At 28.9% G+C, this 17,846-nt stretch overlaps 2 protein-coding genes across 3 annotated transcripts; both read right to left on the bottom strand.

Moving 5' to 3' along the window:
- Positions 1–196: 196 nt before the first annotated feature.
- Positions 197–11,781, bottom strand: LOC107172279 (alpha-(1,6)-fucosyltransferase-like). Of its 2 annotated transcripts, XM_089219115.1 has the most exons (10): positions 11,529–11,781; positions 11,305–11,445; positions 10,247–10,482; positions 9,347–9,368; positions 8,191–8,737; positions 4,199–4,448; positions 3,171–3,347; positions 2,924–3,080; positions 1,157–1,417; positions 197–352 (listed from the first exon to the last, which is right to left on the bottom strand). In XM_089219115.1, exons 3-10 carry the CDS (start codon positions 10,465–10,467, stop codon positions 290–292), a joined length of 1,698 nt encoding a protein of 565 aa, XP_089075241.1. In that variant the 5' UTR covers positions 10,468–10,482; positions 11,305–11,445; positions 11,529–11,781; the 3' UTR covers positions 197–289. The 2 variants fall into 2 exon arrangements, with proteins under 2 accessions (XP_089075241.1, XP_089075240.1); XM_089219114.1 differs by lacking the exon at positions 11,305–11,445 and having other exon boundaries at positions 11,529–11,780.
- A 2,500-nt stretch (positions 11,782–14,281) lies between these two features.
- On the bottom strand, positions 14,282–16,798 carry LOC149058512 (uncharacterized). The gene is made up of 3 exons (XM_089218384.1): positions 15,655–16,798; positions 14,493–15,444; positions 14,282–14,423 (listed from the first exon to the last, which is right to left on the bottom strand). Exons 1-3 carry the CDS (start codon positions 16,796–16,798, stop codon positions 14,282–14,284), a joined length of 2,238 nt encoding a protein of 745 aa, XP_089074510.1.
- Between the last annotated feature and the right edge of the window lie 1,048 nt (positions 16,799–17,846).

The raw sequence follows: 17,846 nt of genomic DNA, 5'->3' as shown, positions 1-17,846 counted from the left end.
AATTACCACTTTTCCACGCTTGTTCATATGACATATCAAATATATTGCGGGGGAACAATGACAGGCCCGTGAGAGACAACAAACAAGGGGCATAATTTGATTTCAAACACTTAGTGTAACTCTTTACCTATATTCTGTACAGGTATTTAGGTATTTACGCCCATGTTGAATTTACGATAAACTTTTTCTAATAAACTTCAAATACCATTTTTATTTTATTTACAAAACATTCATGTATTTAATTAATAGCACACAATTTACATTTGTTATAAATTTTATTTTTCTGTGTCTAAATGTCGACAGTGATATTTGGATAAGTGGCAAATGGTAAAACTTCAATTTTTGTCGTTACCTAAAATCAAAAAATATAATGTATTTACGTATAATTTATTATTAGTTTTGTACATTTTTTGATATTAACTGTAAATAATAATGCATTGTACATCCGTGAAGTTATCTTCTCTTCCGCGTAGTCTTCATATTAAAATTTTTGTATGTTAGGGGGAACAAAATAACAAAGGTAGGCGAGTTAATGAAAATGATTAACTTAACTTAAGTTAAGAATATACATGATTTTAATAGTTTGGAACTTAATGTACTTAGGAGTAGACATAAACTCATAGGCAGATAGTCACGAATAAATACACAAGAGAATCACAGCTGGCAACAAATGCTATTATTCATTAGTCCAATCATTTAAATCTAAAATATTATCAAGAATAACAAAAATCAGATTATATAAGACTCTTGCAGACCTGCAATTGAATTATATGCTTGTGGAGTATGGGCGTCCACCAAATCTGACGAAAACAAATTAATTATTTTTCGAAAGGAAAATCCTACGAAGAATATTCGGACAAAAGAGAAACGACGAAGGTGGCTATGAAATAAGATCAAACAGATAGCTGAATATTCTATTTAGGAGTTATGAACGGAGCAGAATTTGCAGAACACAGAGAAGCGCGGAGAGAGATAGTAGAAGCGGCGATGAGTCTATATGGCCTAGAAGAAGCTTAAAAAAAAAAAAAAAAAGCCAACCTTTACACAATTATTTAACAAAAACAATAAATTAAGAATTTAAGTAACTCTTAATGGTTAGGCACATTAAAATAACTGTGAAACTCGTCTATATAATCGTTTATACATAATATTTTACCTTGAAACTAGGATACAGAAGCGTTTTTTTTGTTCTCAAATTTGTCCCTTTTGAATAACCGTCCCAATGATTTCCAGCTACTTCGATCTCGTCACCTACTTCTAGATCCATCTCATCCGGTCCGTCTGCTTTATGAGATATTAAAGCTACATTCAGTCTATGAACTTGACCACTAAAATAAAATGTATCGTCTAAAGAAGTAAACTTAGCTGATGCATCTGGTTGGAGGCTGTTCATAATTTCATAAGCTAACCGGCACACCTGCAATAAAAACACAATTTATCGAAAATAAATTTAAGTAAATAATTATTTTATTTAACGCTTTTTTTAATATTTAATTGGTCGATATTGACGTTTAATAAATTATATAAAAATATGAGATAAGTAACGTTTTTCTTTATCTTCTGAATTCAATTTTATGTAGAGAAGCTTGTAAGTAGCTCTAGAGATCGAAAAATTTAATTTTAAAAAATTTAAATTGAAGGTTTTTTTATATTTTTAATATGAGTGATATAATATGATGCCCAGACCACTGACCCAAAATTATGGTTATATTTTTTTGAATTAACTAAAGAAAATTATAATATATTTCAGAGCTCAATGCTTTTAAATTTAATTGTATTTCTGTTTCTAAATATGAAAGTTATATATTTAATTATATATCGACATGTATGTTGTGACATGCATGTATGTTTGATACTGCAATGCCACAATGGCCTGATTTAAACAGTATTCATGCGATCGATATACAGTGTGTACCGTGTAGATTTACTCATTGTGATATCTTACGAAAAAATGTAGATATCAAAATTCTGGTTTTGTCATAAGACTTTATTTTTTTGAACATTTTGAGATTTCAAAATTTTACTTTCATTAATTTCCTGATTTTTAATATTTTTTCTAGTGTTGAGAAACAAAAAGTGATTATAACCAGACACACTGAGTGTTCGGCCGGCCGTACGAGAAGGTGCGCGGCGCAGCAAGTCATATATTTAGTAACACTATGGTGTTTAATAATTCGAAATTTTTCTTGAAACTAAAAAAAAATTAAAAATCAGGAAAGTAATGAAAATAAAATTTTGAAACGTCAATAAAATCTACAAAATAGCTAAAATGGCTATAGTGAATTATTTTGGAAATAATTAAAAAAAAAAAATATTTTTAACTTTTTTACCAAAACATTAAAATAAATTAAAATAATATGATATAATTGTAGTTCTTATCCCAGTAATAAAACCAGAATTTCGATATCTAAATTATTTCAGGAGAAATCGCAATGGATAAATCCTCGTGGGACATCAGTATTTATTTACCTATATGTTACATACCAATCAGCAAAAAGCAAAGTATTGTGGATTATAGGGATGATGCCGTATTTTGTTCAATTCCATCTATATAATATGATGATATACATGAAATATACTGAGGAAAAACACAATGGTCATAGGTTTCTGGATTTAATTCCCGTGCATTTATTGAAATGATAAATGTAACGATGTTGCCTAAAAGTGTGGTTAGGTGGTTGGTATTAGACACTATAACGTGTTCTTAGTTTAAGTATCAAATTGCAACACCTGAATGGGTAACTGTGTATGATGAGCTATTAATGTAATGTTACAAGTATTTGAGTTGTAAGATTTGTAATCAATAAGTATATTTGTAACTATTTTGAGTTCTTGAGTTAATTTGGATGCAAAACCTTAATATATAATTATTATTGATAAATGATAATGAATAATGATTTAGAGGAAATACAATTTGACATACATTTGACGAAAAAGTACAAACTAAGTAGTCACAGTGATGAGATAGAAAATATATATCGGTGATGATATTCATAATCGAACTGTCCAACTCTCGTTTACTAAGGATCCCTGCAGTTTTGGATATTTGTCGATCTCCGATAATATCGTATTCAGGATATCTAATTAAACACGATTTATTATTTACATCATTTTCAAATAAATGTAAGTATTATAATAACGAAGTATTAACTTGAAAATTTGAAACACACTTAAGTCGAGCTTCATTAAACAGTGTTGCATCGTCAGTTGCCAAATAAATTCGTTTCGTGTAGTATTCGCCGTTTAATTCCTTGAGTTTGTAATATTCTTCAACGTGATACATATATTCTTCGAGTTTGTGGAACGAAGCTTCTACGAAGAGTTTGTCGGATCGTCTGATATGCACACTGAACAAAAACACTTAATTTTATAGATATCCGTAACACCAGTTACATATAGGCTATATCTATAAAGCCACGTGACGTATCTAGTTATGGTTTGAAAGTACAACAGTAGTCGTCGTTTATTCGACTCAAAGCTAATGAACACATTTGGCTATTGGCGTCATGAATAGGGCGTCCCCCATTTAACTGTTATTAATAAATGTAAGACAAAATCGTCTATTCGACTCACAATACTAGTTTTATTTTAATGCTGAAAAAATTCTGTTTTTAAGGACATACCTATTTCTTAGTTTTTTTGATGTTATCGCATATGTTTTGATTATTTATAAAATAACGAAACACCAATTATTTTCTATATTTCTTCGTCATAAATGTTCATGTTCATGTTTTTTTTTTTTTTTTTTTAAGAATGATAACATACATTTGGAATATATAAATGATTATAAATACATAAAAATGAATATTTATCACTTTGTATCCAAATTAAAGTTTTCATTACAATATTTAGTTAAGAATATATTTAATATAAGTTATTTTTAATTAGTGTTATAAAGATAACTGTTATCCGAATAAACTAAGATTTTCATTTATGAGTGATTACAATAGGAACTTATTGAAAATTGAAAATTGAGTGTACTTCATCAACAACTGTGTACTCAAACCATCTCAGGATTCGGGTATAACGACGTTCTTATTAGTTTATAATAATATATAGAATTGACTCTTAACTGTGATCAGTCTTACCTAAGATAACATTTTATGCAAATACAGTAATATTTATATAAATATTGGTTTTAATTTAATGTTTCTATACATATTGTAATATCATGGTTATGTAATATAAAAATGTTTACCCGACAATTGGTTTTTTGAAATTCACTCGCTTGGCAAATTCGTCAAATACTCTGGTAGTGGATGGTTGCGGCCGGAAGATGTATTTAAAGAACTGTCCTATCCACCATACAGCAGGATCGCCGTGCAAGACGTTTATTCGTTTAGCTAAGTCCTCAGGCAATACGACCGGAATGTAGGGCGGATTTAAATGCTTGGCAGCGTGTTCGGGTGTGGGTAAGTTGTAGTTTATTACTTGGATGGTTTCGTTGCCTATAATATTATGAAAGTGAATAGTAAATTCAACAAAATAGCTCATTACTCATTACGTTTGTGTTATTGTGGTATAAAATGGGCGATATCTACTTCATCAAAAATAGAATTTTCTAATTTTCTGACCAATATTCATTTTTCATGCACTTTTATAATATTTATAATATATATACATATTATAAATATTCATAATACTAGTATTAATAAACCGCGTTACAGAATCGGTGGATAGATGGTGCCACCGGGCCAACATAGGGCGATTTTGCCAACAAAGGGCGATTTTGCCAACAAAGGGCGATTTTTGCCAACAAAGGGCGATTTTACTGCCAACAAAGGGCGATTTTACTGCCAACAAAGGGCGATTTTACTCTACGACGCTGAAGAAACCCTCAGACTCTTCTACAAGATGGTAGAAAACATCCTTACCGTCAAGGAAGAGGAGGAGAGGGCTCGACAGGCCGCAGAAGCAGTTGGATAATAACAGCACGGGATTCGAAAGCGGCGGGCTTAGGCCGGCTTATGAAGATGATCGCAGAACGAGATGTCCAGGATGGCTGGCTCAGTCCGGTCCGAGAAGACGGGCAGAACGCGATGTCTAGGGTGGCGGACTGTCGGCCCGAGAAGATAATTGAAAGGGGAAAAATGTATTTGTATATAAAACTGATGTTAGGGGATATAGCGGGTTAACCCTGCTTGTCCCTACTTATGATGTATTGATTTGTAAAGTCATAACAGGATAGGGATATTCGCATATATACCAGATTGCTGTGGAATGGGTATCCCCAGACTGCTATGACTAATCATTTGTGTAAATATTTATATTGTTTTTTATAAATAAACGATGTTACATGGGGGCTAAGCAATGTGAAAACAGTTCGGCCTCCATGTAGCGATTTAACAAGAAAAAAAAAACAGATGGTGCCACCGGTGATGGTTAAATGTCACGGAGGCATCTGATTAGCGTGTGGGGTGAAATGGGGGTCAGCGTGGTGAGGGCCCGTGGCACGCGGTGCTGGTGGAATGTGTGGGGGATGGCGTGGGCCAGTATACGATATATGATCTGAGGTCTAAACACAAGAATGGTGCAATGATAGTACGCATGCGCGTGGTCAAACATTGTAAATACCAGGTTTGGTAACTGGTATTTTGTAATCAGTAATAAAACATAATAAGAGCGGTAAATTCGAATTTGTACAATGTAATCTCATTAGGTGTTATTAACTTAATAGTTAAAAGTTTATAAATAAAATGATTAAGCTTCATTTAGAAGGATTTTTTTTTATCATAAAAGGCATGACTAGCATAAAAATAAAAATATCCAATTAATTTAAAACTAGCCAGTCATAGTCCAAATAAACTCTTTTAAATTTTTTTTTTTTAATTTTTATAAAATGAATTTTAATTGTGAAATTGGATTTTCAACAAAATTTTCATTAAATAGACATAAAAAATTTAAAAATGTCAATCAGGTGAAATAAAGTTAAAATTGTCTCAGTGTAATGATTGCGATATTAATTTTTCGAAGAAGACATTACTGATAGATCATTTGAATAAGTTTCATAGACTATCTATAAATAAACAAATAATATTGTTTTTAAATAAGAAATTGAATATTTTAAAAGAACAAGATGTTGAACATTGATATTTTAAAGAACATTAGATTCTACATTTTATTCATATACCATATAGTTATAGTACCTAACTATTAACGTACAAATAATTAATTTTGTGTCTTAATATTATTATTATTATTTATCTAAGGTTGTGACAATCAATGACTACTAACTTTTATAGTTTTATTTAACTTTGTATTTATTATTATTAACTTATTATTATTATTATTTATTTATTTATTATTAACTAACTAAATTAACTATTACCTAAATAAAATGGAGAAAAAAATTCGAAATTGCATCAGTTGAGAACGGCTGGGCCGATTTGGCTCAAATTTTTTTTAAATGATAGAGAATGTCGGGGATCGGGTCTATAGCATAAATTATGGACCTAACTCCTGTGAGTTAGAGATTTAGAGACAAAAACTGAGTTACACCGGTGGCGCCCTCTAGCAGATAAAAATAATATATATATATATATATATATATATATATATATATATATATATATATATATAAAAATGGAGACAAAAATGTATAACAATTCATCAATTGAGAACGGCTGAACCGATTTCGCTCACTCTTTTTTTGTTTGGGTCGTAATTGCCAGGAGAAGGTTCTTACGGATGAAAAAATTGAGAAAGTTATCGGGTTAGAGAAATATGATGAAGGTGTGATGAAATTAAAGTGGTGCCATCTGCCCAGTAAAAAATAAAATAAATAATATTAATATTTTTTGGTAATCAAAGGCAACCATTTAAACAAACAAGTGCTCTCGAGAGCAGCTGGATTTATTTTTAGGAGGGGCATTTTTGTTTATTTATAAATGGTAGTAGTATGTATTTGTATGTTCACTGCCAGCATTTACGCGGTAAAAAAATTGTTCAAGCCGAAAATGTTCCACTCCGAGAACACCGATTTACCGCGTAACACAATACGGTGATTACACAAAATTGTCACAAAAATATTTACCGCATCAACTATTTTTTTATTAGATTTTCTGTTTTTTTAATTTTTCAATCAAATATCACTAAATTGTATAAAAATAATATTTCAAGTAAAGAACACAAATTATTTAATAAACTTTATTTATAAAAATTTAAAAAAACTGAAAATCTAATAAAAAAAATAGTTGATGCGGTAAAAATTTTTGTGCAAGGGGCAAATAGACGGACAATTTTGTGTAATCACTGTATTTTGCTACGCGGTAAATCGGTGTTCTCGGAGTGGAACATTTTCGCTTGAACATTTTTTTTTACCTCGTAAAAGCTGGCTGTGAACATACAAATACATACTACTAATGGTTGCTTTACTGCTTTAGTGACGGTGATTATAAGCGGTTTTTAAATGTTCTGTGTTAATAGTGATAGTTATACATATTTATCTGTTAGTCCTATAATATACATTCTTAAACAGCTGGACCGATTGCGACAAAATTTGGTACAGAATTTTATTAAACATATGGGCAGAAGATATGCTAAGTTAGAAAGTGTTATGCCTAAATATCATTGAATTGAATATTTAAATTGTCAACATTATATTGAAAAAACGAAGAAAATTACATAATGATATACGGAATTGAATATCGTTGTAAGATTATAATATATTTTAACCACTATCTATCATTATGTATAAAAATATACTGCTAGCATCATCACATAAAATGAATTTAACACACAATATGAACTATGGACCATAAAAGAGATAGGATTTTTAACGGGCTACGAAGTGCACGGGTTCAGCTTGTGTGATAACCACGAATACCTGATAAGACAGTTTTGCGAATTATTTGTACACGCGGATGTGTACTATCATTGCACCATTCCTGTGTTTAGAGCATAGACCTTATACTCATATAAGTATAAGGTCTATGGTTTAGAGTGTTTAGACGCTTCTGAGCCGGCAACTGTTAGACGACACAGTCCGGCACCGCGCAACAGAGTTGCCAACCTTGCTGGACAGTCTTGCTCCAACAGCATGTATAAGTAAATTTAATAGTAATTGTTAAAAAAAATTATAAAAAATGTATGAAGTAAATATTTGGGTATCATTAATATTAATTTTAATCGAATACGTAAGAGTAAAATATTTGTGTGAGTTTAATTTATCACTACAAACATTTAACTTACCAGGCCAAAGTGAAACTGTTTCACCGTCGTTCGATGTACACGTGTCGCTAAGTGGTAAAAATATATTTTCAAATCCTTTGCTAGTAAACTCCCATTTTTTAGGAGTGCCTATAATCATTGTCCTCTCAGTGGCGTAGGCGACAACCAAGCACTTGACAAAATGGTGCACGCGACATCCATATCCACAATAAGTCTTAACGAAATTGCACTGGAGCTTTTTAGCTTTGGAGCAGTCGGGTGGATTCTGCGTATGTTGAATTCTCTTTTCGACTAGTTTACTCAAATAGTCAAATTCTTTCCACCTCCACTGTGAATAACCATCGACATCGGCCAGTTTCGCTACGTCTCTCAATAATGATCTATAGTGTTCGTCGACCATTGTTTTCATATGAGAAATTGTCGGTTCCAAATCTTTGATTTCGTTAGCCAACGATTGTAACGAAAAACTTACGTAGTACCAAAATTCTTTTGTGTTTGAATAAATTCGGCGACGTAACACTTCGTATCCTTCAGACGGGCCGTTTATAATTTTCCATTTGTCCATCATCTGCAGTAAGGTGAGCAATTAATATTGACATAGGTATATTATTATTTTACGACGTGGATTGGTTCGATTCTGCTTTAAAACATGTTATCCTGAGACAATACAAAGCTAATTTTCTAAATTGTAATTTGTCATTGGGCTTTAATTGTAACAAAATATATATATTTAACGTTTTATTGATTTGTGTTTTCAATTCAGATATATTGAAGTTTTTAAATAAATAGAACGGTGTTGATCTTTTATTATATTTTCACTTTTAAGTTTCTGTTGAACATGTTAAACTCATATTTTGTAAACGGTTTCGGAAATTTGGAATTATAAAATAATAGTACCCGCAAGTTAGTTCACACAATTGGCCCCTAGTTTTGGTTAGTACAATAATATCATAGAGAAGTATGAAAATACGAGGAAAAATAAAATATAAAATGTATTTAGAAACTATGTATTTGGTATAATAATATTCAAAATATAAGAAAAAGAGAAATAAAAACTTTTTAAAACATCAAACAATGCGAACATCTGTTGGTACATAATATTATGTGTATTTCTACGATTAAAATCTAAGATAATAGTACTGCACGATGTAATAAATAACATAACATGTGTACCTACTTTTTTTTCGTTGAGTCTCAATCTAAAAACATAAAACATAAACATAAATGATTATTACAACTTTTATACTATTGTATAACACATTAAACTAAATAATTATTCATATTACGATATTTTATTATTAACAGTGGTACTGTTTTTTCTTCGTAATAATATTATATTCCGTTTTATTAATACAAATATAATATTTTTGTTCTAAGGTTGTTTGATGGATTGTATGTTATATGTTTAAAATTACGATTATTTTCGTACATCTATCCGTAGACACCAATTAATACAGATTGTGTGTTGCCGCGCGTCGTATAATAAAAATTGAATGCACGGAATAAATGTGACACTGCGATTTTTTTAAGGTTTTTGTGGAATTAAAAATCAGAAACAAATATCGTAAACGGATAAAATGCAGTCAACGATATCACGAATATTTACTTTAATATTATATTTTAATACTTCTTAACGAGACACACAAATTAAGAGGACGTGATATCCACATGTGTTGTCTCCATCTTACAAGTGCGTAACATAACAAATTTTACGCTCAGCAGATCAAGGTTTGCTCCGTTGGTATAAGAGTTAGAGTGAATCGACCTGTGAATTTATTCACACTATATAGAGTGAATTTAAAAGTAAGAATATAGTTTGGACGACCTTATTGGCATTTTACTACATTTTAATTTTGAAGCGAGTTATAAATATTTTAAAATTGAAAATTTTTGTAAATCTCAATGCTATGCTACGCACTTGTAAAACAGAATAAACACGCATGCGGGTATCATGACGTCCTCTTAAGCGAATATCTTCCAAACTCTGAATATGTAAGATAATATTTTATATTATATACATATTGATTACTACCACGATGGAAAAAAAGTAATTAAATACAACTGCAGCATGACTTACTTTTGATTTAGGTTGTTCTTCATTGCTATCAGTTCCATGTTGGTTCTGTGTAACTCGTCGATATGTTGAAGTACTATGGCAAGCGTTTGATCATCGTCAACGTATTTTTTGCCCTCGAAGTAAAAAGTTGTAAAAAAGAAAACGACCCATATGAGTGCTAAGTACATAAATATTTGCTTCCAGAACCGTTGGTAGTATTGAATTATCTTCATAAAATTCATGGTTGATTTCAAATCCTTAAATTAATTCAATAAATTTAAGACAGTTATTTGACGTGAAGTATTTAGTTAAGTTTATGATTACAGTGGTTATGAAATTTTTTATAGCTATATACATCGTATTACCTTTAGGGGTATGTTTATTTGAATTACGAGTATTAATGTAGACTTTGAGAATTTAATTTTTTTCTTTCTATAAATCTCATTAATAATGTTTTTGTTTATTACGTTTAAGTGATTTAATATGCGATACATCGTCTTACGCTTATGTATTGTTCAATAGTAGTTAAACAGTATTAAAATTATATACGCACTATTTTTTTAAGAATAATTTAATGTTAAAATGTTGACAAAAATACAAAATTTATCAGTTAGAAAATTTGCAAACTATATTCCAAGTATTTAAAATTTATAAAATGTTTAAAATTAATTTATAAAATTCCCACGTAATAAGTTTATATTGTTACCAAGAAATTTAAAATATATTTAATTATGGGTTTTTATTTATGCTTTATGGACATCTTAAGTTCAAACTAGCTTGGAATTAAATACTTAAAATAAATAACGGTTTTAGTTGTTTTGTTGTAATTAAAAAATATCATTCCTGGGTACTTGAAACTTTTATTATATATTACTATATTTTATACTCTCAATGATATTTTCAATTTCAATTTTTTCGCAAAAATAAGTTTAACTTACTGCAGTACTAATTCATAATAGTAAGATGAATTACTTTAATAACAAAAGTATCATAACTGAAGATATTATACTAAATTATATTATATGCTGATATACAACATTCGCTCAGAACCGTTTTATGTACACAATGATTTTACGTACCTAAATATATCAAAGAAACGAAACGCCCCGGTGGTGGAGTTAATTTATATCATGTAATTATTGATTACAATACGTATTTATCATCCGCAGATCGAAACTAGTAATATGAAGATCTTGCAAAGAAAAGCATTCGATGACACACTGTCATGTTACAGCATGATAATTCAAACGATATATAAGAATAGAGAGAAAAATATCAAATATCTCAATATCAAATCACTTACCGACAGATTTATTTAAATCAAAACTGTATAGAATTTTTAATCAGTGTACTAATACAACTAATGAAGTATCACTTGCGATGCGTGTACAACTTATCCTGTAAAAATGTCGTCTTGATGATCACAAATGATGCTTGGGAATATTATATTATAATATTATTTATTATTATGAATTATTATACACCTATTCATAAAATAAGATCACGAGTTCATAACCACATATAATTACATAGGTGACTTTGAGAGGTGCAAAATGCGTGAACATTATCCTGTATGAGAATATTATAATAACTAAATAATATATTGTATATTTGCACAATTTTATAATTTATATTCATAATTATAAGTGGAATAAATTATGTTTGTGTTAATTATGTTTGGCTTTTGTGTTTAATGTGTACAATGTACATGAATACCTCCTGGTACTGCTAAACTGTGCCATTTTATTTTGTACTATTTTACATAATCACATTTCACTACAGTATTTATTTAGGTGATATAATTAAAACTATCAAATCAGAATGAATATTTCAACGCCTGCCTCGTCCGTGGGAAATGTAAAGCGTTGCTTTTTATTTTTTTTACGTGTATTTTACGTACGAGTATATTATCATTTATTGCGTTTTTTTTTTACGTGATTGATGTTTGTAAGAAATATTAGATTTTCTATCTTATTTCTGTTGTATTTTAAATATAACAAACAAATTATAAATATTGTTTGACATTTATTTTAAATAATAATAATATAATAATATGACAGATTAAACATCATTACGAAAACTAGACAACTTAATAACTAGTGAGACGAGACTACTCGAGAATGACTTACCCACGGAGTAACGTCGTAACGGACAAAAGAATATGATAACAAGTACTCTAAGTACAGTGTTACCATTAGTGTTACCTTAACACAACATCTTTCTTCTTTTTTTTTTTTTTTTTTTTTTAATGTAATATAATAAGAAATAAGAATATAATAATTATTAATAATAATAATACAATGTTATTAACATAAAACATTATTTGTAAATTAATTAAAAATAGTAATAAAACAATTTTACCTTATTAATACATAATACAATAGAAAATATATAATATAATAATAATACAAGAGAAATAACAAAATAACATAGTTATAAAATATATAGTAAAACAAACAATTAGTATAATATGTAATTACTTCATAATAATAATGGCTTATAAATCTAACCGTTTAGGTTTAATTATTATTCTACCAGAACGAGTAGATTTTTTATCTATGTTTGAATTTAAGTTAGGTTGTTCATAATTATTAGTTTTAGAATTGGTTAAAGCACAAGTAAATAAATGTTTTCTATTTCTTCTATAATTGCCACCTTTTTCACTTTCAATAACATAAGATCTAGGATATTTACAAATTTGAATAACTTTACCGTTAATCCAAGGACCACTGGGTACTAATTTAAATAAAACTTTTTCACCTACTGCAAGAGGTGTTAAATTTTTTGTTTTTTTATTATAATAATTAGTTACTTTGTCTGTTTTTATTTTTATTTTATTTTGGTAATCACTTAATTCAGTTAATTTAGGTTTTAAGTTATCTATGGGAACAGGTAATTTTGATCGAATTGATTTTGACATTAATAGTTGAGATGGAGAACACAAATTTCCTTTAGGAGAATTTCGATTATGCATTAGAGCTATATATATATCAGTTTTACTTTCTTTACATTTTTTTAGTAATTTCTTTATTGACTGTATTGATCTTTCTGCTAAACCATTCGATTGAGCATAATTTGGACTTGAAGTAATATGTTCTATATCCCATTCAGACATAAAATGTTTAAATTCTAATGAACTAAATGGTGGGCCATTATCAGACACTATTGAAAATGGTATTCCAAATCTAGCAAACATTGATTTTAGATGTTGAATAACAGAAATACTTGTAAATCCTGATGTTAAATGTGCAATTTCTATAAATTTAGAATAATAGTCTACATCTAATAAATATATTTTATTATCAAAGTGAAATATATCAGTTCCTAATTTAAACCAAGGTATTTGAGGTATATCATGTGGTATTAAAGGTTCCTTAGAATTATTATTTCTATATTTCATGCATACCTCACAATTTTCAACAATATTTTTTATATCAGAATTTATGTTAGGCCAAAATATTAAATCTTTTATTGAATTTTTACATCTTTCAATTCCCATATGACCCTCATGAACTATTTTTAACATTTCTGGTCTTAAATTTTTAGGTATAAGCAAACTTTTATTTTTAAATAATAAGTTATCAATTACACATAAATCTTCTTTAAAAGACCAATAGGGTTTAATAATTTCCTCAATCAAATTTTTATTTTCTGGCCACCCACTTTGTATAACTTCACTAAGTTTTTTACATACCAAATCATTTTGTGTTTCTTTTTTGATCAAATCTAATTTATTTTTTGAAATTGCTATATTTGAAATTAAATTTTGAACATTTAAGATTATATCATCTTCAATTTCATCAACTTCAGTTATTTGAAGTGCTGCTCTAGACAAAGTATCAGCAATTATTAGTAATTTACCAGGAACAAATGTAACTTTTAGATCATAAGATTGTAGTTTGAGCATCATACGTTGGAGACGGACAGGTACAGAATGAAGAGGTTTTGTAAATAATGTAATTAGTGGCTTATGGTCAGTTTGCACAGTAATTGTTTGACCATATAAATACTGATGAAATTTAGTGCAACCAAACATTATCGCATATAATTCCTTTTCTATCTGAGCAAATTTTGTTGACTTTCAGTTAACGATTTAGAAGCATAAGCACAAGGTTTACTATCTTGCAGTAAAACTGCACCTACAGCATTTTGTGAAGCATCAACTGATAACGTTATAGGTTTTGAACAGTCAAAATAACTTAAAACAGGAAATTTTGATATTAAATTTTTCAAATGAGAAAATGCTTTTTCATAATTTTCATCCCACTGCCACAATGAATTTTTTTTTAACAAATCTCGCAAAATGGTTGATTCGGCAGCTAAATTAGGTATGTATGCACCTAGGTAATTAATCATGCCTAGAAACCTTTGTAAGTCTTTTACACATTTTGGTGATGGTAAATTAGTTATAGCTTTGACTTTTTCGTCATCTGGTTGAACACCATTTTTATTAAAAATATGTCCTAAAAATTTTACCTCTTGGACACCTATATGACATTTTATTTTATTAAATTTAATATTAATTTGACGGGCTCTTTCAAATACCTTTTTTAATATAAAATCATGTTGTTCTTTATTTTTAGCATATATGATAAGATCATCAACATATAAAAATACACCATCAATATCAGAAAAATGTTCAGTCATTACTCTATGAAAAACTTCTGATGCACAATTTAAACCATAAGGAAGTCTAATAAATTTATACCTACCAAAGGGTGTGTTAAATGTACATAAATTAGCACTTTCCTCATCAAGAGGTACCATCCAAAAACCAGAGCTAGCATCCAAAGTAGAAAAATAACATGAACCATTTAATCTAGATTTAACATTTTCAAAACTAGGAAGTGGATAGTGTGAACGTTTTATAGCCTTATTTAAATTTCTCGGATCTAAACATATTCGAAGTTTGTTATTCTTTTTAATAACTATAACTATAGAATTTACCCAGGACGTTGGTGCATTTACTTTTTCTATTACTTTCATATTGACCATATTTTTCAGTTCAGATTCTAATTTATCATAAATTTTAAATGGAACTCTCCTAGGAGGATCAATTTTAGGTTGAATATTAGTGTCTAAATGAATGTGATAAGTAATTGGTAGACATCCTAGACCTTCAAATAAATCTTCATACTCATTTAAAATAGAAATATCTTTATTATTATTTATGAGATTAATTCTAGATATTAAATTAAGATTATTACAAGTTTCTAACCCTAGTATAGTATTGCATGAAAAATCAACAATGTAAAAATCAATTAAGTAATATTTTTGTTTATAAAAACATTTAATAGTGCTTTTACCTAAAGTGGATATCTTATTGGAGTTAAAAGCCATTCATTTTACATTAGATTGTTTTTTAATACTACTGACAGAAATATTCATTTTTTTAAAAATTTCAATTGACATTATATTAGCTTGCGCACCTGTATCTAACTGACAATTTACATCTCTATTATTAATTTGTAAGACAATTTGCCAAACATCATTTTTATTATGACTAGTTATAGAACCAATAAAAAGTAAATTATCATCATTAGAATTATTATTATCAAGTGTCACCTGATTAACCATCTTTGTCTTACAATATTTAGCAAAATGATTAAACAAATTACATTTATGACATTTGATACCTTTGGCGGGACATGAAAATTTATGACTTTGACCACAACGACTACATGTAGAATTAAAATTATTATTGTTACCGTACGACTTCTTTGAACTTTCTCTTTTGTTCTTTGACGATTGACTGGACAGCGATGACTCACGAGTTTGATTATTCTTATCTGAAGATGTTGACTGACGATTCTGATGACCATACGACCCTTGATGACGACCTCGACTTTTGAACTTTTCTTTTGATTGGACTGCTAATACTTCTTTGACTGATTCATTACTCCCATCCATGACATCCAGTTGCTTAATTCTTTGTTGTGACAACGTCATAGACGTAGCAATTTTCAATGCTTTTTCCAATGTAAGATCATCTTCTTTTAATAGACATTGTTTAATTTTAATATTATTTGTATTCAGACCACAGATTAACATATCTTTTATTAGACTTTCTCGTAAAGACTCAAATTCACATGACATACTTTTATTTGTTAAATCTGCTACATATTCATTAATACTTTCATCAGGTAATTGGTAGCGCGTAAAAAATGTATGGCGTTCCACAGTAACATTTTTACGTGGAATAAAATATTCATTAAATTTGAATATTAGATTGTCTAATGTCAACTCTTTAATGTTAACATTAAATGAATTATAGATTTTTAAAGCAGCTTTACCAATAAAATGTAAAAATATTGATATTTTACGTATTTCTGGCTGACTATCATAGCCACTCGCAATCAAATAAATGTTGAACTCTTGTAACCAATCAGACCAATTTTGACATAAATTTCCATCTAAGGATAGTTGACTTACATTACCAATAAGACCTGATGACATCGTAATTGTGTTCGTAGAAATTTGAGCATCAGTGCACGTGGTTTGTTGCTGCTCGTTTATTGACTCATTATGTTGTGATCCAGATTTATCTGCTTGATCCTTCTTTTTTCGACCCATAATGAATCAACACCTGACACCATGTTGTATTTTAAATATAACAAACAAATTATAAATATTGTTTGACGTTTATTTTAAATAATAATAATATAATAATATGACAGATTAAACATCATTACGAAAACTAGACAATTTCGTGTAGTTAAATTATGAACTTTGTTCTTAGAAACAGCTATATATAACTATAGGTACTTTAGTTACCTCTTACCTAGTCATTAAAAAGACTCAATATTACAAGTCTCACTTTTGGAGTGATTGTGCACTAAGAAATTTACTGAAGGATAATAGGCATGGGCCACCCACCTTAATATTGTTATTATTGAAGTATACCAACATCAGACACATAGAAGCTAAAGTCAAATTATAATAAGATCAGATATAATAATATACGAATAACTATAGTTATATACTATATATAGTGCTCCGAGGCGTAACATAAAACAACGACTAATCGTCCTACCGGCTACTACATAGAACGAATATGCTAGTAATACAAAATGCCTATTCAGCGTCTGCTGTACTACAGTATGAATAATTTTACTTATAATCTACATACTATAGGGTGTGTTGTTTACATTCAACAGATATTATTATTATTAATTCCTGGTGGGAAAAGAAGTACAATACATAAATACATAATAACTAATAAGTATTAATCTATAAAATCAGCTTATAAATTTGGTATAATATGTTGTATTAGGCCTTAATGAATTTTTATCAAAATAAGTGATGTTAGTACGTAAGAATTAAGTTAAGAAAAAACCATAGTTAATAAGTAAAACGGCGAAATTCAATAAATAAAAGAAATTAAGCGATACTTAAAAATGTATACAAATAGGTTAAAATAAAAAAAATCAGTGTCGGTAAACTTTATATTTCAGTTAGCATAGTAAGCAAAATATGATAATAATAAATGTAAATACATTTGTTTAATAATTAATCGGGTTACAATAACAATTACGTAAGTTAGTGTCTATGAAATGTAAATTAACATAGTAAGAGAAAAATGTAATTATAAAATATAATATGTAAAAAGCGGGTAAGTGGG

Source organism: Diuraphis noxia, unplaced genomic scaffold (assembly GCF_037042655.1).
Source record: "Diuraphis noxia isolate RWA-SAM2 unplaced genomic scaffold, SU_Dnox_SAM2 contig0002, whole genome shotgun sequence".
NCBI classification, from domain to species: domain Eukaryota; kingdom Metazoa; phylum Arthropoda; class Insecta; order Hemiptera; family Aphididae; genus Diuraphis; species Diuraphis noxia.
Note: the sequence above shows the minus strand (reverse complement) of the source record. Positions and strands in the feature narration are given on the sequence as shown.